Genomic DNA, 19,409 nt, shown 5'->3' with positions numbered 1-19,409 from the left:
GACGGAATTGCGCCCTTCCATGCATCTCTGCCGGCTATTCTTGCTTTTCTGCAGGAGGGCGTAGAGAAAGGGTTAGCCTATAACTCTTTAAAGGTTCAGGTGGCGGCCATTGCCTGTTACAGGGGCCGGGTGGCTTGCTTCACAGCCGGACGTGGTCCGTTTCCTCAAGGGGGTTCACCATATCCGGCCGCCGGTAAAGCGAATTTGTCCAACATGGAATCTTAAACTCGTCCTTGGGAAGTTGCAGGGGGCACCTTTTGAGCCCCTGTCAGCGGCCACTTTGAAAGATGTCACGCTGAAAACAGTGTTTTTGGTGGCGATGGCTTCAGCAAGGCGAGTATCGGAACTACAGGCGCTTTCTTGCAGAGAACCCTTTTTACGTTTTTCGGAAACTGGGTGTCGGTGCGTACGGTGCCGTCCTTCCTGCCTAAGGTTATTTCTTCCTTTCATGTGAACCAGAGTTTGTTCCTCCCATCCTTCCGGAAGGAGGATTGGGGAAAACGATTTTTGTCTTTGCGTCTACTGGATGTACGACATATGCTTCTCCATTATTTGGGGGTGACGAATGATTTTCGTAGGTCGGACCATCTGTTCGTGTTGTTCGCGGGTAAAAACAAGGGGATGGCGGCGTCTAAAGCGTCCATTGCGCGTTGGGTCAAGGAAACTATTGCTTCGGCTTATGTGTTGACAGGGAAGAAAGTACCGGAGCACCTTCATGCTCATTCCACTCGGGCATTGGCTACGTCTTGGGCGGAGTCCGGGGGGATATCTTTAGAGGAAATTTGCCGGGCGGCCACTTGGTCGTCGGGAAATACCTTTTCCAAGCATTACCGTTTAGACGTAGCGGCCCGTTCGGAGGCAAGTTTTGGCGCTGCAGTGCTGGCAGAGGCGGCATTGGCGTCCCACCCGGTTTGAGTTTGCTTTGCTACATCCCACTAGTCTCTGGATTCATCTGCTGCTTTGCTATGGAAGGTAAAATTATGGTCTTACCTGTTAATTTTCTTTCCTTTAGAAGCAGCAGATGAATCCAGAGCCCCTCCCCAAGTGCACTGTCTGTGTGTAGGGTGTTTGTTTGTTTGTTTAGTTGGGCTATGGTTGGTAATTGTATTATTTCATTGCTGAGGGGCACATTTTCTACTGGAATGAAGTTTTGTGGATGCTCATTCTCCTTTCGGGATGCTTGGGCAAAGTGCATAACTGAATCAACAGGAGGAACACCAGGCTTTAAGGCCAACTGTTAATCAGTTCTCTATCTCCACCTGCTGGTCGATGTGAGCTATACCCACTAGTCTCTGGATTAAGTACATAAGTAGTCGTCTCCACCGGGGCAGACCAGAGGTCCATCCAGCCCAGCGGTCCGCTCACGCGGCGGCCCATCAGGCATATTGCCTGGTCAGCGGTCCCTGACTAATTTTATGCCTACCTCTACACTTATCTCTAAACCTTCCACTGCTCTTATCTGTACCCCTCAATCCCTTTGTCTTCCAGGAACCTATCCAGGTCATCCTTGAAACCCTGTACTGTGCTATTTCTTATCACGGCCTCCGGAAGGGTGTTCCATGTGTCCACCACCCTCTGTGTGAAAAAGAACTTCCTTGCGTTTGTTTTAAACCTGTCCCCCTTCAATTTCATCGAGTGACCCCTTGTTCTTGTGGTTTCTTTCAAATTGAAAAATCTGTCTTTGTCAACCTTTTCGATGCCCCTCAGGATCTTGAAGGTCTCTATCATATCTCCTCTGAGTCTCCGCTTTTCCAGGGAGAACAGCCCCAGCTTCTTCAGTCTGTCAGTGTATGTAAGGTTTTCCATACCCTTAATCAGTTTAGTTGCTCTTCTCTGGACTCCCTCAAGCATTACCATGTCCTTTTTGAGGTACGGTGACCAGTACTGTACACAGTATTCCAGATGCGGGCGCACCATAGCCCGGTACAGTGGCAGGATGACTTCCTTCGTTCTGGTCGAGATACCCTTCTTAATGATACCTAACATTTGGTTTGCTTTCCTCGAGGCTGTGGCGCATTGTGCCGACGCCTTCAATGTCGTGTCTACCATCACTCCCAAGTCTCTTTCCAGATTACTGACCCCTAGCATTGATCCCCCCATTTTGTAAGTGAACATCGGGTTCCTTCTCCCTATATGCATGACCTTGCATTTCCCTACATTGAAGCTCATTTGCCACTTTTTCGCCCATTCTTCCAATGTCGTAAGATCCCTTTGGAGATTCTCGCAGTCAACCGTGGTTTCAACCTTGCTGAATAGTTTGGTGTCATCTGCGAATTTGATGACCTCGCATTTTGTTCCCGCCTCCAGGTCGTCAATGAATATGTTAAACAGGAGCGGTCCCAGCACCGATCCTTGAGGAACCCCGCTCGTGACCCCTTGCCAGTCCGAGTAATGGCCCTTTACACCAACCCTCTGCTTCCTGTCTGCCAGCCAGTTTTTGATCCATCGGTGGACCTCCCCGTGCACCCCATGATTCCATAGCTTCCTGAGCAACCGCTCATGTGGTACCTTATCGAAGGCTTTCTGGAAGTCTAGGTAAATTATGTCTATGGGTTCACCTTTGTCCACCTGGTTATTTACCCCCTCAAAGAAGTACAAGTTTGTGAGGCACGACCTACCCTTGCAGAACCCATGCTGGCTCGACCTTAGCTGTCCATTTTTTTTTATATGGTCACAGATGCTGTCCTTAATCAGTGCCTCCATCATCTTTCCCGGGACCGATGTGAGGCTTACCGGCCTATAGTTTCCCGGGTCGCCCCTCGAACCCTTCTTGAAGATGGGCGTGACATTAGCTATTTTCCAGTCCTCCGGGATCTCTCCAGTTTTTAGGGATAGGTTGCATATTTGCTGAAGTGTCTCTGCTATTTCATTCCTTAATTCCTTGAGCACCCTTGGGTGAATGCCGTCTGGACCTGGCGACTTGTCGCTCTTTAGCTTGTCTATTTGCCTGCTGCTTCTAAAGGAAAGAAAATTAACAGGTAAGACCATAATTTTACCTTTCTCTTCCCGGAGCTTCCTGATTGCTATCAGCCCCAGCTGTGTCCCTCACTCTGGCTGGAGGTTCTGCACAGCTCTGCTGTAACTTGAAACAGTTCTCTGTTTAGTTATAGGTATCAGTTTGAGCTTTAGGAATTAACCCTTTCTGTATTCCTCTGGGGAGTTTTATCTGAGCAGTGGCAGGGTTGCTTTTAGATCTGGGAAGAGACAAATGGCTGGTCAATGCTGGTTTAACCCTAGGCTGTACAGTAACTCTAGGCATTATTTCCCTCTTGGGTACAGTTTTAGGTGTGATTTTCTGCTGTGGCTGTACAGAAATGTGCGTCAAACCCCTCAGTAAGGTCCCTCTGTTACTGTGCTCTGTTAAGTTCCCATCACTCACAGAGTCATCACTGCCACACACTTCAAGTTGATCTTCAGGACTGACTCGGCACTATGTCTGTGATGGGCAAGTTCAAAAATATTTGTCCCATACAAGCAACCGCTACCTCAGGTGCAAACTTAGATTGTAAACCCTGGAGACATGAAAATACCCAGTGTACTTGATTGTAATTTAGCCTGAGCAACTATTGGAAAAGTTGTTTGTTTTTTATTCTTTATTCATTTTATAATTCACAACAAGTGTACAGCAAATATTAAACTATTGGAAAAGTTTTAGGCTAAATCCACTTACAGAATATTTTACTGTTTTTCAGGGGTGGAATATGTGGTACCCAGGACAGGGTTCTACTGCAAACTCTGCTCCCTGTTCTATACCAACGAGGAGGTGGCTAAAACTACTCACTGCAGCAGCTTGTCTCACTACCAGAAGCTGAAGGTAAGTTGATATACTTTTCTTCCTAAGGGAATGTCCTGAAAAAGGTAGCATTAAATGTTTTGTAATACAGTGGTACCTCGGTTTACGAGTGCACCAGTTTGCGAGTGTTTTGCAAGACGAGCAAAACATTCGCAAAATCGGCGCCTCAGAAACCAAGCATGGCTCGATTTACAAGTGTCCCCCCCCCCCACGATCCGGCACCCCCCCCCCCCCCCCCGACACTTCTTACCGTCTTCTGGGCCTGGGCACCGGCATGTCCTGTGGGTTGGTGCCGGTGCCTGAAGATCTGCCTCCTCTTCTTGCTGGGCCTTGAGCATCTGCGCATGCTCAAGGCCCAGCAAGAAGAGGAGGCAGATCTTCAGGCACCGGCAACAACACACAGGACATGCTGGTGCCCAGGCCCAGATAACGGTAAGAAGCGGCGGGGGAATGCCCAATCGCGATGGGGGGGGGAACGTATCAAAGCGAGTTTCCATTATTTCCTATGGGGAAACTTGCTTTGATAAACGAGCATTTTGGATTACGAGCATGCTCCTGCAACAGATTATGCTCGTAATCCAAGGTACCACTGTAGTTTTCTTGTGTTGTTACTACTACTTATCACTTATATAGCACTGAAAAGCATACCCAGTGCTGTACAATTTGACATTTGTAGAGTCCCTGCTCAGAAGAGATTACAATCTAACTTGGGCGGGCAGACAGACATGACATAGGGTTGGGGATGCAGAACCCAATGTGAGAGGAGTTAGAAGTCGAAAGCGCACTCTCAAAAAGGTAGACTTTAACTGGGCCTTGAACACTGCCAGAGACGGAGCCCGCCGTTGGGATTCAGATAGCTTGTTCCAAGCATACAGCGCAACAAGGCAGAAGGGATGGAGTTGAGTTAGCAGCCAAAGAGAAGGGCACAGAAAGGAGGGACTTCCCAGTTGAGCAGAGCTCAAATTGGGGGTGTAATCATAGGGGGAGATAAAAAGAGATAGTGAGGGGAAGCTGAGTGAGTGTATTAAGTAAGAGGAGTTTGAATTGTATTCAGAAACGGATGGGAAGCTAATGAAGTGACTTTAGAAGAATGGGTAACGCAAGTAAAGCGGCTCTCCCGGAATATGAGTCGTGTAGCTGAACTGAAAAAAAAAAGTATACAAGGCTTGTCTAATCTTGGTCACTTCTTGCCTTAATCCAAAGCTCTCTATGAAATAGGTGCAGTTCTAATAACTGTTTAGATCTCAACATCACACCTTGTGCAGTTATATCATAACTTTGTCTGTCAAGCAAAATGAGCTGGCCAAACATAAGATAGCGTAGCACTTGGGGCTTGAAACTAGAATACGTTGGTTGGCATCCTTGTGCTAGTACCCTAGTTTTTCCAGCTCAGCAGACATGATATATTGGCTAACTTCCTCACTTTTCTCCAGTGGTGAACTGTTTTCTTAAAAATATGTTTAGTTCATTATCATTTTGCTAGACCATTCTGAACCAATGGGTTTGTGCCTTCCTGCCAGACAGTGGCATGGCAGCTTTGCAATGACATGTTGTCAAGTAGCCTGCCAGTATTCTGTCTCCAGCAAACAATGGCATGTACTGGTGTAATCAAGCAGGATTAAGTTCCCTGGGCCTTTGAGGTCTTCAGGGCATCAGTCCAGACTATACTCCCTGGGAAAGTGGATGTCAGTTTTGAGGCTGCTTTACTGGTAGAGGGAAGTGACGTTCTTAGGCTGATGAGCTGATGGTACTCCCATTAGCTTTTGAGCTTGGTTGATTTGTGAGGCAGAGATGTGTTAGCGCCCAGTTGTTAGCTGCACCAGGGTCAGGCAGATGATTAAACTGCTTCCGCTTTTCTCCTGGGTCTGATGCAATAAACTAGTCTCAGGCTTTACATGAGGCTAGTGCAGCTTTAGTGCACAATTCTGTGGGCACTCAACCCTGTGTAAAAACTTTAAACACCAGTAAGCAATAGTGCTGCCTGATTTCCAATTTGAATCAATTCATCGATTCGAATCAGGTGAATCGATTTGGTTTATTTTAAAAAAAATTGTCCTCACCAATTCAGTTACCAACCCTCGCCCCCTAAAGCAGGAACGGCAGTGCTGAATATTGCTGGCTTGCCTCTGCTGCTTTAGGGGTGAGGGGGAGGGTCAGTTGGGAAGTGCTGCCTTGGCTCTTTGCAGCGTCCTCCGGCTTCCCCCCTGGTCTCCCCGCTCTTACCTAAAGATAATCGGTAGCCTGCAGAGAGGATCACAGTGCTGTAGCGATCTTTGCAGGCTGCCACTGTCCTCGGAACCACGTTCGACTCTGCCGCGATCCTGCCCCTGACATCAGAGGAGGGACAGGACCGAGGTAGAGCGAACATGGTGCTGAGGCCGACAGCAGCCTGCAAAGATCACTACAGCACTGTGATCCTCTCTGCAGGCTGCCGATTATCTTAAGGTAAGAGCGGGAGTCCAGGGGGGAACATACAGGCCTTTATCCCAGGACAAGCAGGCAGGTATTCTCACAAGTGGGGTGACGTGATCCAATGGAGCCCCGATGCGGACGCCACACAAGTAGTCTTGCTTGAAGAAACTCGAAGTTTCGAGTCGCCCGCACCGCACATGCGCGAGTGCCTTCCCGCCCAACATAGGGCGCGTCTCCTCAGTTCTTACTTTTCTGCGGAGCCGAGAAGTCCGTCTTCGACTCTCTGCATGAAGTTTTTTCACTTGTGCCTTCTTTAAGTCCGCGGTTTTGGGTTCTTTTTCTCTTAATCGCTGATTTTCGTCGTACTTTTCTTGTTTTTCAAAAAAAAACAAAAAAACTTCCGTTCGTTCAACCGGGCAGGCCACATGGCTGCAGCCCCGCGGCTTCGATCTTGCGGCAGAGCTTTTACGGTCTATGTCCGGCCTGCTACCGGTTTTAAAAAGTGTTCCAAGTGCCAGCGCGCGATTTCACTGACGGACCCTCATCGACACTGTCTTCGGTGTCTCGGGCCTCAACACCTCCCGAAATCGTGCTGGCCTTGCTCAACACTTATAGCCCATGCTTTCAAGCATTGTTGCATCTTGTGGGAGTCGCTGTTCAGCATGGAGTCTTTGATGGAGCGTTCGTCATCGAAGGGTGCTTCACTGTCGGCCTCTTCCAAGGCTCTCCAGGCTTCCACATCTTCTGCTCCGAGCCTCCTCAAACTGGCCTCGTTTGTACAGACTCTGTCTTCGACGCAAGCTGCGGTGCCTCCCTCTGTCTCCTCAGGTTAGATAGCGCAGCGACCCATTCCTCCGGTAGTGCTTAAAGTGCCAAAGACTTCTAAATCCAAGCACTCTCACACTGCCTCGAAGGAGCACGAAGCCCGTGCAGGTGGTCCCGTTGGTGACGCGGATCCATCCTTGCCGGCTTCGTTCCAGACCTTACTTGAGGAGCAATTCATTCAGCTCTTTACCACAATGGGGCCGAAGCTTCTCTCTCTAATCCAGCCTGGGCACGCGAAGGTCTCCTGCGAGGTCGAGCTGCCTTCGGTGCCTCAGCGTACGCACACTCTACAGGGAGCAGAGTCTCTGCGAGTATCTGGTCTGACATCGATGCATGCATTGCAAGGAGCAAAGTCTTTGCCCATGCCTCTATTGGAACCGATTCACTCGATGCAATGAGTAGAGTCTTTGCGAGTGCCTCCATTGGAACCGATTCACTTGATGCAAGGGCTTTAGTCTTTGCGAGTGCCTCGTGGTTCTTCCAGTCAACCAACTCTGCTTTGATCCACCGCTTCCAGCCCCATCCACTCTCTGGGGGCCTCAGCGAAGACACATTTGCCTCATTTGTCGAGGCCTGCTTCGAGGCACAGCTCGCATCATCGATCGAGGCATTCTTCGAAGCACTCGTCCAGGCATGCCTCGCCTCATCGGAAGCAGCCTTTTCTTCAGTACTCCCCACCAGCTACTTCGTCTCTTCCACTACCGGATCTCGAGGACACGATGGGGTCTTTTTCTCCATCTCGATCCCTGTCCTCATTGGATCAAGAGGCCTCGACGTCCTCGAGGCACTGCTTTGGCTGACCAGCTGTCTTTCTCCTCTTTTCTTCGACAGATGGCAACTGATTTGGACATTCAACTGGACACTGGGTCCAAGTTTTTGAAGGAGTATCTCGAGACCATGCATCTCCCTCAACCTCCTGCTGAATTCCTCAAGCTTCCTCTTCATAAGCTGCTGGATCAGACCTTTGTCCGCTGTCTGGAGACCTCCTATTTCATCCCCGCTGTTCCGGGAAAATTGGATGCCAGATACCGCACGGTTCATCATAAGGGGTTTGACGGTGCCCAGCTATCCCATCAATCCCTTTTGGTGGAATCTTCATTGAAGCAGTCTCACTCCTCCCAGGTATATGCCACTTTTCCACCTGGCAGGGAGGGCAAGACGATGGACAGGTTTGGCAGGCGCATTTATCAGAACTCTATGATAAAATCCAGAGTTCTCAATTATAATTTTCATTTTATTACATAATTTTGAATTTTTCCTGTCTGTTATTCCCAAGTTCATGCCCTACTTGGATTCTCGAGCTCATTTTGAATACCAAGAGGTCCTGGCTTCTTTGTCCCAACTCCGGTTACAACTGATGCAGTCCTCCTACGATGCCTTTGAGCTGTCTGCTCGGGCTACGGCTTGCTCGGTAGCCATGCGACGCCTTGCGTGGCTACGGACCATCAACATGGACCCCAATCTTCAGGACAGGCTGGCTAATGTCCCATGTGCTGGTAGTGACCACTTCGATGAGTCCATTGAGGCGGCAACCAAAAAGCTTTCGGATCATGAGAAGTCTTTCCAATCTATTCTCTGCCCGAAGCCCAAGCCAGCTCCTCCTCGTCCTTCATGCCCGCCTTTGATTTACCAGCGGCATTTTTCACCTAAACAGGCCCCTGCCATCCGGCAGCCTGTTAAGAGGCAGCATTCGCAGAAGCAACAACAGAAGCTTCAGCCATCTGCTGTCCCCAAGGCTCCTCAGCTTTCAAAGCATAACGTCAGTCGTTCTGCCTTTCCCCGTTTTACCCCCTATCGGAGGTCGTCTCCATCAATTTTACCACCGATGAATGACTATCACCTCCGACCTCTGGGTCCTTTCCATCATAAGGGAGGGATACTCTCTTCGGTTCCATCAAGTTCCTCCGGAACATCCTCCAAGAGAGTATCCTTCCTCTTCTGCCCAGACCGCCCTTCTTCTTCAGGAAGCTCAAGCTTTGCTGCAGCTCCGGGCTGTCGAGCCGGTTCCCTTGGCTCAACAAAACAAGGGTTTTTACTCCCGGTACTTCCTTGTTCCAAAGAAGACGTGCGATCTGCGTCCTATTTTGGATCTCAGGGTGCTAACAAATTCCTGGTCAAAGAAAAGTTTTGCATGCTGACCTTGGCATCTCTGTATCCCCTCCTCGAGCAGAACGACTGGTTATGCTCTCTGGATCTCAAGGAGGCCTACACACACATTCCCATTCATCTGGCCTCCCATCAATACCTCAGATTTCGGGTGGGACATCTTTATCTTCAATACCTGGTGCTACCTTTCGGCCTGGCATCGTCACCCAAGAGTCTTCACCAAGTGTCTGGTTGTGATGGCCTCAGCGCTCAGGAACCAAGGTCTTCAGGTGTTTCCCTACTTGGACGACTGGCTCATCAAGGATTCCACATCTCAGGGAGTTGTCCTAGCAGAGTCTGGGGTTCGAGATCAACTTTCCAAAATCCCATCTACAACCTTCCCAGACTCTTCCCTTCATCGGAGCTGTTCTGGATACTATCCAACTCAGAGCATTCCTCCCTCCGCAACGTCTGGAAGCTCTTATCCATCTTTGTCATTCAGTGTCCTCTCGCCCGTCCATCTCGGCGAGACACATGATGGTTCTTCTGGACCAAATGGCCTCTACAGTACACGTGACTCCTTTTGCCAGACTTCACCTCAGAAGTCCTCAGTGGACCCTGGCATCTCAATGGGCGCAGGTTTCCGACCCTCTGACTCGACACATCCAAGTCACTCATGCTCTGACACAAGTCTCTTCGCTGGTGGATGCTCTCTTCCAATCTATCCAGAGGCTTACTGTTTCACACGCTTCGCCATCAGAAGGTTCTCACGACCGACTCTTCGATTTACGCTAGGGGGCTCATCTGGATGGCCTCTGCACTCAAAGGCTATTGGACCAGTACAGACCGCCAGTGTCGCATCAATCTCCTGGAACTCAGGGCGATTTTCAATGCTCTCAATGCTTTTCAACATCTGCTTCACGACCGTGTAGTACTCATTCGCATGGACAACCAAGTCGCCGTGTATTATGTCAACAAGCAGGGAGGCACGGGATCGACCTCCCTCTGTCAGCAAGCTCTGAAAGTTTGGGATTAGGTAATTCACCATAACACCTTTCTCAAAGCTGTCTACATTCAGGGGGCGGACAATGCCTTAGCGGACAACTTAAGTCGTCTTCTGCAGCCTCACGAGTGGACTCTCCATTCCACGCCCCTTCATCACATTTTCTCTCTGTGGGGAACACCTCAGATAGACCTCTTTGCGGCCCCCCACAACTTCAAACTGCCTCAGTTCTGCTCCAGGATCTACACTCCTCATCGCCTCGAGGCAGATGCCTTTCTTCTGGACTGGACGAATCTCTTTCTATATGAGTTTCCTCCATTTCCTCTCATTCAAAAGACTCTAGTCAAGCTGAAGTCCGACCATGCCACCATGATTCTGATTGCTCCTCGGTGGCCCAGACAACCTTGGTACTCCCTTCTACTTCAACTCAGCAGCAGGGAGCCCTTCCTTCAACCAGTGTTTCCATCACTGCTTACACAGCATCAGGGATCTCTGCTTCATCCCAACCTGCAGTCTCTCCACCTGACAGCTTGGTTCCTCTCAACATAACTCCTCTCCAGTTTTTGCAAGCTGTGAGGGATGCTTTGGAAGCTTCCCGTAAGCCTGCTACTAGACAATGCTATCTCCAAAAATGGACTATATTTTCTACTTGGTGTTTTTCTCATCATCAGGAGCCACAACATTTCTCCTTATCTTCGGTTTTGGACTATCTTTTGCACCTTTCTCATTCTGGCCTCAAGTCTACATCGATCCGAGTCCATCTTAGTGCAATTGCTGCTTTCCATCAGCTGCTTCAAGGGAAACCTCTCTCTGCTCATCCTGTGGTTTCCAGATTCATGAAAGGACTTTTCCATGTCAATCCTCCTCTCAAACCGCCTCCAGTGGTTTGGGACCTCAATATTGTTCTTTCTCAGCTTATGAAACCTCCATTTGAACCTATTGACAAGGCTCATCTGAAGTATTTCACTTGGAAAGTGGTGTTTCTCATTGGCTTCACTTCTGCTCGACGAGTTGGTGAGCTTCAAGCATTGGTTGCGGATCCACCAGAACGACTGGTTATGCTCTCTGGATCTCAAGGAGGCCTACACACACATTCCCATTCATCCGGCCTCCCGTCAGTACCTCAGATTTCAGGTGGGACATCTTCATCTTCAATACCTGGTGCTACCTTTCGGCCTGGCATCGTCACCCAGAGTGTTCACCAAGTGTCTGGTTGTGGTGGCCGCAGCGCTCAGGAACCATGGTCTTCAGGTGTTTCCCTACTTGGACGACTGGCTCATCAAGGATGCCACGTCTCAGGGAGTCGTCCTGGCGACTCAGCGCACTATCTGGTTCCTGCAGAGTCTGGGGTTCGAGATCAACTTTCCAAAATCCCATCTATAACCTTCCCCAGACTCTTCCCTTCATCGGAGCTGTTCTGGATACTATCCAACTCAGAGCGTTCCTCCCTCGGCAACGTCTGGAAGCTCTTATCCATCTTTATCATTCAGTGTCGCCTCGCCCTTTCCATCAGCCGCTTCAAGGGAAACCTCTCTCTGCTCATCCTGTGGTTTCCAGATTCATGAAAGGACTTTTTCATGTCAATCCTCCTCTCAAACCGCCTCCAGTGGTTTGGGACCTCAATATTGTTCTTTCTCAGCTTATGAAACCTCCATTTGAACCTATTGACAAGGCTCATCTGAAGTATCTCACTTGGAAAGTGGTGTTTCTCATTGGCCTCACTTCTGCTCGACGATTTGGTGAGCTTCAAGCATTGGTTGAGGATCCACCTTTTACAGTGTTCCATCATGACAAGGTGGTTCTCCGCATTCATCCAAAATTCCTTGCTAAAGTGGTCTCAGAATTTCATCTCAATCAATCCATTGTTCTTCCAGTGTTTTTTCCAAAGCCTCATTCTCATCCTGGAGAATCAGCTCTTCATACTCTGGATTGTAAGCGTGCTTTGGCTTTCTATCTGGAACACACCAAACCACACGGAACTGCTCCTCAACTTTTCCTCTCCTTTGATCCGAACAAGTTGGGACGTCCTATCTCTAAGCGTACCATCTCCAACTGGATGGCGGCTTGTATCTCTTTCTGCTATGCCTAGGCTGGATTACCCCTTCACAGTAGAGTCACAGCCCATAAGGTCAGAGCAATGGCAGCTTCTGTAGCTTTCCTCAGATCGACACCGATTGAGGAGATTTGTAAAGCTGCCACTTGGTCCTCGGTTCATACCTTCACTTCTCATTATTGTCTGGATACTTTCTCCAGACGAGATGGACAGTTTGGCCAAACAGTATTGCAAAATTTATTCTAAGTTGCCAACTCTCCCACCATCCCACTTTGGTTAGCTTGGAGGTCACCCACTTGTGAGAATACCTGCCTGCTTGTCCTGGGATAAAGCACAGTTACTTACCGTAACAGTTGTTATCCAGGGACAGCAGGCAGCTATTCTCACATCCCACTCACCTCCCCTGGGTTGGCTTCTCTGCTAGCTATCTGAACTGAGGAGACGCGCCCTATGCTGGGCGGGAAGGCACTCGCGCATGCGCGGTGCAGGTGACTCGAAACTTCGAGTTTCTTCAAGCAAGACTGCTTGTGAGGCGTCCGCATCGGGGCTCCATTGGATCACGTCACCCCACTTGTGAGAATAGCTGCCTGCTGTCCCTGGATAACAACTGTTATGGTAAGTAACTGTGCTTTTGGGGAGGCAGGCTCTGGTGTATAAGTACAGTAAGGCTTTTGACAGTATCCCACACCGCAGGCTGTTAAGCAAGATGAAATCGATGGGGTTAGGTGAGACACTAACTGCATGGGTCAATGATTGGCTGAGTGGAAGATTTCAGAGGCTGGTGGTCAACGGCACCCTCTCTGAAACATCGGAAGTGACCAGCGGAGTGCCGCAGGGCTCAGTCCTGGGTACACTCCTTTTTAACATATTCATAAGGGACTTGACGAGGGCTTCAGGGTAAAGTAACATTATTCGCTGATGACGCCAAACTATGTAATATAGTAAGTGAAAGCAATTTGCAGAATAGTAAGGCGCAGTACTGGCTTACGTTGGAAAGCTGGTCCTCGACCTGGCAGCTGGGCTTCAACGCTAAGAAATGTAAGGTCATGCACCTCGGTAGTGGAAATCCATGCAGAACTTACAGCTTAAATGGAGAAACATTAGCTAAGACTTCAGTAGAACGAGATTTGGGAGTCATCATCAGTGCAGACATGAAGGCTGCCAAACAAGTGGAGAAGGCCTCATCCAAGGCAAGGCAGATGATGGGTTGTATCAATAGAAGTTTCGTCAGCCGGAAACCTGAAGTCATAATGCCACTGTACAGATGGTGAGAACTCATCTCGAATACTGTGTGCAATTCTGGAGGCCACATTACCGTAAGGACGTGCTCAGAGTCGGGTCGGTTTAGCAGATGGCCACTAGGATGATCTCAGGGCTCAAGGGTCTCGTACAAAGAGAGACTGAACAAATTGCAGCTCTACACTCTCGAAGAGCGTAGAGAGAGGGGGGGACATGATTGAGACATTTAAATACATCACAGGACGTTTCGAGGTGGAAGATGACATCTTCTTTCTCAAAGGACCCTCGGCCACAAGAGGGCATCCGCTCAAACTCAGAGGAGGGAAATTTAATGGTGACACCAGGAAGTATTTCTTCACGAAAAGAGTGGTAGATCACTGGAACAAGCTTCCAGTGCAGGTGGCCAAGGCCACCAGCGTGCCTAACTTTAAGAATAAATGGGACATCTATGTGGGATCCCTACGAAGGTAGAGTTAAGGAACTGGGTCATTAGCACACAGACTTAATGGGGTGGGTCAGTAGAGTGGGCAGACTTGATGGGCTATAGCCCTTTTCTGCCGTCATCTTTCTATGTTTCTAAAAGGAGGGAAGGGGGGTTCAAAGAGACATGCATATACCAGACTGGGGGGGGGGAGAAATAATGGGTCTAAAAACAGAGGAGAGGGAGAGAGATGGATAATTTTAGGGAGGGAAGGAACAGAAAGGGAGAGGACACAAGGGAGGGGTAGGGTGGGGATAGAGATACTGGATAGGAGGATAGTTGAGAAGAAAAAGGGAGAGCTGGTGGATCCTGGGGTGGTGGGGAAGGAGGGAGAGATGCTGGATGAAGGGTGGTTGAGAAAAGGAAAGATGGTGGATATGGGGATGGTGGGGTCCATTGCTGCAGCTGCGGGGATGAAAATGAAATAATGGAAAGATGCCAGACCTCGGGGGGAGGGAAGGGAAATGGAAGGGGAGGACAGAGATGGAAGATGGATGGACCTAGAGTTAGAGGGGTTAGGTTACTATCACATGTGAGTTAAGAAATCACAAGTGTTGGTATTGTAGGGGTCCTCAAAGTAAATATTAAAGTCGCCAAGGATAATGGAAAATAATAATAATTTATTTCTTATATACTGCTATACCGTGAAGTTTGAAGTGGTTTACAATAAAGATACATTTTGACAGTACATGGGATACAAACGGTTTACAATAAAGATACGTTTAGTCAGTACATGGGATGGAAGTGGGTTACAGTAAAGATACATTTTGTCAGTACATGGGATACAAGTGGATTACAATACAAGTGGTTTACTATAAAGATGCATTTTGTCAGTACATGGGGTGCAGTTGGGTTACAATAAATATGCATTTTGTCAGTACATGGGGTGCAGGTGGGTTACAATAAAAATACATTATGTCAGTACATGAGATTCAAGGTGGAAAGTATAAGTTAGTTTTGGACCTTAGATTGGGGGGGCGAAGTGTGGAAGAGGGTGGTGGCGAGGAAGAATTGGGTATGGAAATTTAGAATTTGTTAAACAATCGAGTTTTCAGGGATTTTCTAAAGTCTGCGTATGTAGTGGCCTCAAGTATGGGTTTTCCAAGCCATGTGTTTAGCCTAGCTGCCTGGAATGATAACATTCTATCTAGAAACTTTTTGTATTGGTAAGATTTCAAGGAGGGGTAATTAAATAGGTTTGTTCTGCGAGTGCTCTTGTTGGACTCGTTGAGGGAGAACTGGGAGATTAGGTAAGCTGGAAGAATCCCAAAGACAGCTTTAACAAAAACAAGCAAACTTGAAGAGGACTCTGGATTCTGCGGGTAACCAATGGAGTTTCTGATAATAAGGGGTAATGTGTTACCATTTTTTAAAACCGTGGATTAGTCGGATTGTGGTGTTCTGAATTAATCTCAGCTTGTTGAGATTCTTTTTTTAAGCTCCTAGGTATATGATGTTACAGTAATCTAGGGTGCTTAAGATGGATGATTGTACTAGTAAACAGAAGGACTTTTCATCGAAGAATATTTTAATAGAAACTGAGAGAGTGAGGAGGAAGTGACGTCATCGCCGCGGATGGGAGCTTGAACTGAAAGCTCCGTTCGGGCCCGGCGATCTAACTGCTTAAAGTTGTGAAAACGGCGCATTTTTCCACTCCCCGAGCGGTGGTGAGGTGTGTGAAAGATCGGGGAACTCCATGGCAACGCACAAAAAATTACCCGGGGACAAAACCGGCCAGCGCACGATGGAGCAGGCGCTGGGCTGGGCAGCACGTGGTGGTGCGGGCCTGGAGATCAGCAGCGGGGAAGCGGCGCGATTGAGTGGAGCTATCGCTGCGGTCGCTGATATGCTGGTTGAGCCTGTGCAGGTGGATGCCCAGCCGGAACCGCTTACAAAAGCGGACATGCAGCGTTGGATTACCGAGGTGAAATCTGAAATCTCGGCTGTGGCTGTGCAGGTCCGGGAAGCGGTGCAAGAGCTGCGAACTGACTTGGTGGAGGTGGGCACCAGGGTGGAGGTTGTGGAGATGCGGCTGGATAGCTGCGAGGAGAATGTGACCGGGGTGCAAAGATCCTTGGAAACTGCCTCTGCTGATTATCAAATCCTCCTGGACAAAGTTGAGGATCTGGAGAACCGCACCCGGCGTAATAATTTGAGGGTGCGGGGCCTACCGGACTTACCAGAGTTTAAAGATGTGCGTGCCACTACTATTAAGCTGATTAGGTGGCTCTTACAAGATGATACCCTGGAGCCGGGACTTGAGCGGGCACATCGAGCTCTGGGACCTCGGACATCCGATCAACCGAAAGATATTGTACTCTGCCTCCTGAGCTTCACCCTTAAAGAATGGATCTTCCGCAGAGCCCGGGAGATGGGCACTGTTACGTGGGAAGGCCATCGGTTGGAGTTTTATCAAGAGTTGGCTGCGGGCACGCTTCAGAAACGTCGGGCATTCAGAGATGTGACCAAAGCATTGCAGCGTAGTAATTTGCGCTACCGCTGGACTTACCCTTTTGGGGTGGTGATTACCATCAATCAATGGAGTTCATACAAAAGTCACTACAGTGCGGGAGGCTCGTGGTCTATTGCAGCAAGCGGGTATTGAGATCCCGGAGGAGGCTGTTCCAGCAGGGGGAGCGGTGCTGAACGGAGTGGCGCCTCCCGCCCCCTCCCGATGACAGCGAGGGGAGAGAGGATCCCGGAGCAGGAGGGGCGGTCGTGGAGGGGGACACCCTCTTCCAGCTACTGCTTCTACATCCAGTGCCCCCCCCCTGAGGGCTGACTGACTGTGCTTGTATTGTTCCAGGTTTTTCAATACTTCCCTACCTGCAGGGGGAGTGTGTATGGACCCCTCCTTGGAGCTGGGTACCTAGGTTTGAGTTTTGGAAAGGACCTGTGTGGGGGTTGCCCATGGACTGGTTCTGGGGGAGGGTGGGAAAGGGGTAGTTGGAGAGATGTATTGGTGTTCTGTGGGGGAATGTTGTACTGTGGGGGAGGGGGGAGTGAGAAGTGTGGCGGATTGAATTCTGGGGATTGTTGTGGGAACTGTATTTGACAGTTAGTGTTGTGTTGTGGGGTTTGTGAAAGGGGCCATGGAGATGGATCACTTCCTTGTATGCTGGTGGGAGATCTGTGGACTCTCATTTTGGGGGAGGGGGGGAGGGGGTTGCGGGAGATGTGGGGACAAGTTGACAGGGGGTGGGGTTGCATTGCCATTCTTATCTTTGGATTATGGAGGGATTCCGGTTGGTCTCTTATAATATCAGGGGTCTGAATTCCCCCACTAAGAGACGAGCTTTCTATAGGGAGCTGCTTCGCTTGCGGGCTGATGTATGTTTCGTCCAGGAGACACATCTACTCCAGTCCCATGAATCTCTAGTTAGGGATTCTAGGTTTCCGCAGGCCTTCTGGGCTTCCAGGGTAGGCACTTCTAAGAGGGGTGGGGTGGGTATTCTTATTCGTATGGGGATTCGTTGTGAAGTGCAGAGGGTGGTGCGGGATCCTCAGGTTAGATATATAATGTTGGAGGCTTTGATTGAGGGGGTCTTGTACTCCCTGGTTAATGTTTATGCTCCCAATGAGGGTCAGGGGGTCTTCTTTCGAGAGTTAGTGCCTAGAATTCTCAAGTTTAAGGGGGGTGCCCTAGTTTTAGGTGGGGATTTTAATCTCACAGTAACCCCTCATCTAGATAACTCAGGGAGGGCGGATCAATATGGGAGGCGGGATCGTAAACTGTTGAGGGAGGCCTTAGCTACTCTGAATGTGGTGGATTGTTGGCGGTGGCTCCATCCATCGGTGAAAGATTATACTTATTTTTCGGGTATCCATTCCTCGTATTCTAGAATTGATTATGTTTTTGTGGAGCGGGGACTGCTTCGGAGGGTTGAATCAGCGAGGATTGAGTCTTTGACATGGTCGGATCATGCCCCAGTTTGGTTGCGGTTCCTGGGTGAGGGTGGTAGCTCGGGACGCAAATTCTGGCGTTTTAACGATAGTCTCCTGGATGATCCGGAGGTGGGAGTGCAGATTGAAGGGTGGATACAGGAATATTTAGCTGTGAATGTAGATTGTGGTGCTTCATTGGAAGCGGTTTGGGAGGGGTTAAAGGCTACCCTTAGGGGCAGAGTGATAGCCCTGGCCTCAGCCCGGCAACGTAAACGACGGGAAGAGGCGGTGGCTTTGCTGATTTTGATTGGTCGATTGGAGGGCTTGCACAACCATAGCCCTTGGGATGTTGCATTACGGGAACGCTTGTTTCAAGCACGCCGGGATCTTCAGGCTCTTGACCTGGAGCGTTTACACCTTCTCAAACAACGCTATTTTGAATTTTCTAATAAAGCTAGTCGACTGGTTGCCCATCGTCTGAAAGTACGGCAGATGCGCAATCAGATTCTTTCGCTACGGGCAGCCTCTGGTGAGTTGTTGCGGAAAGAGGATGCTATTCGGGCACGTTTTGTGGAGTATTACTCCCATCTCTATGCACCGGAAACTTCTGGGTCCTTACCTGACCTGGACGCTTATTTGGATTCAGCGGAGTTGCCCAATTCGCCTTGATGATAGAACCCCTGGCACAGAGGGTGCGGCTGAATCGGGATATCAAGGGGGTTGCGGTGCCGGGTGGGGATTATAAGTTGGCTTTGTTTGCGGATGATCTCTTGTTTACGGTGGAGGACCCTGAGGGTTCCCTGCAGGCTATCTTACGGGAGTTGGATGCTTATGGTAAGGTGTCGGGATTTCGTGTCAATGTTGGAAAATCTGAGCTCCTTAACATTAACTTGTCCGATGATCGAGTGACTTACCTCCGAAACCGGTTCTCGTTCCGGTGGGTTCAGCATTCTCTCCGCTACCTCGGGGTCTATTTCGGACCTCCGGGAGTGGATATCTATGATCCTTAATTTTCCCCCGCTCTTTCGACGTATTCGACAGGATTTACTTAGTTGGAAATATCAGTATTTCTCGTGGTTGGGTAGGGTGGCAGTTGTGAAAATGATGATTATGCCTCGTCTTTTGTTTTTGTTTCAAGTGCTGCCGCTCTGGGTAGGTAGGAACACGTTGGAGGGAGTTCAACGGCATATCTCTCACTTTATTTGGGCTGGTAGGAGACCTCAGGTGAGTAGGACGGTCTTATGTATGGGTAGGGGTGACGGCGGGTTGGGGGTCCCCAACGTGGTAAAATACTATCAGGCTGCTCAGCTGCGCACCCTTTTAGAGTGGCAGGCGCAGGAGCCGAAACGGTGGGTGGAGATAGAGCAAAGTTTAAGTGGTGGGGTGCCTTTGTTAAATCGGCCTTGGTTACCTGGCAGGGTGCGGCTGGAGGGTGGTCTGTCCTCAGTGGGAACTTCTTTGAGGGTTTGGAATCAGACCCGGGGTAGTTTATTGCTGAGTAGGCGCCATTCCTGGTATACCCCGTTACAATCCAGATACAATCCAGATTTCCCACCGGGACGAGGTGGTGGAGTATTTGCTGATTGGGAAACTAGGGGCTTAGTGTGTGTGGGTCAATTGTGGGATCTGGTTT

At 49.3% G+C, this 19,409-nt stretch overlaps 1 protein-coding gene across 4 annotated transcripts in view; it reads left to right on the top strand.

The window, feature by feature from the left end:
* Nucleotides 1-19,409, top strand: part of MATR3 (matrin 3) — a 260,631-nt gene that overhangs the window by 211,274 nt on the left and 29,948 nt on the right. For all 4 annotated transcript variants that reach the window (XM_033926968.1, XM_033926969.1, XM_033926970.1 and 1 more), the window contains exon 15: nt 3,693-3,814. In XM_033926968.1, coding sequence (XP_033782859.1) covers nt 3,693-3,814 — 122 coding nt within the window. The remainder of the gene's footprint in view (nt 1-3,692; nt 3,815-19,409) is intronic.

This window comes from Geotrypetes seraphini, chromosome 18 (genome assembly GCF_902459505.1).
Source record: "Geotrypetes seraphini chromosome 18, aGeoSer1.1, whole genome shotgun sequence".
Classification (NCBI taxonomy): domain Eukaryota; kingdom Metazoa; phylum Chordata; class Amphibia; order Gymnophiona; family Dermophiidae; genus Geotrypetes; species Geotrypetes seraphini.
The sequence above is the reverse complement of the archived record's forward strand: the minus strand, read 5'-3'. Positions and strand labels throughout refer to the sequence as shown.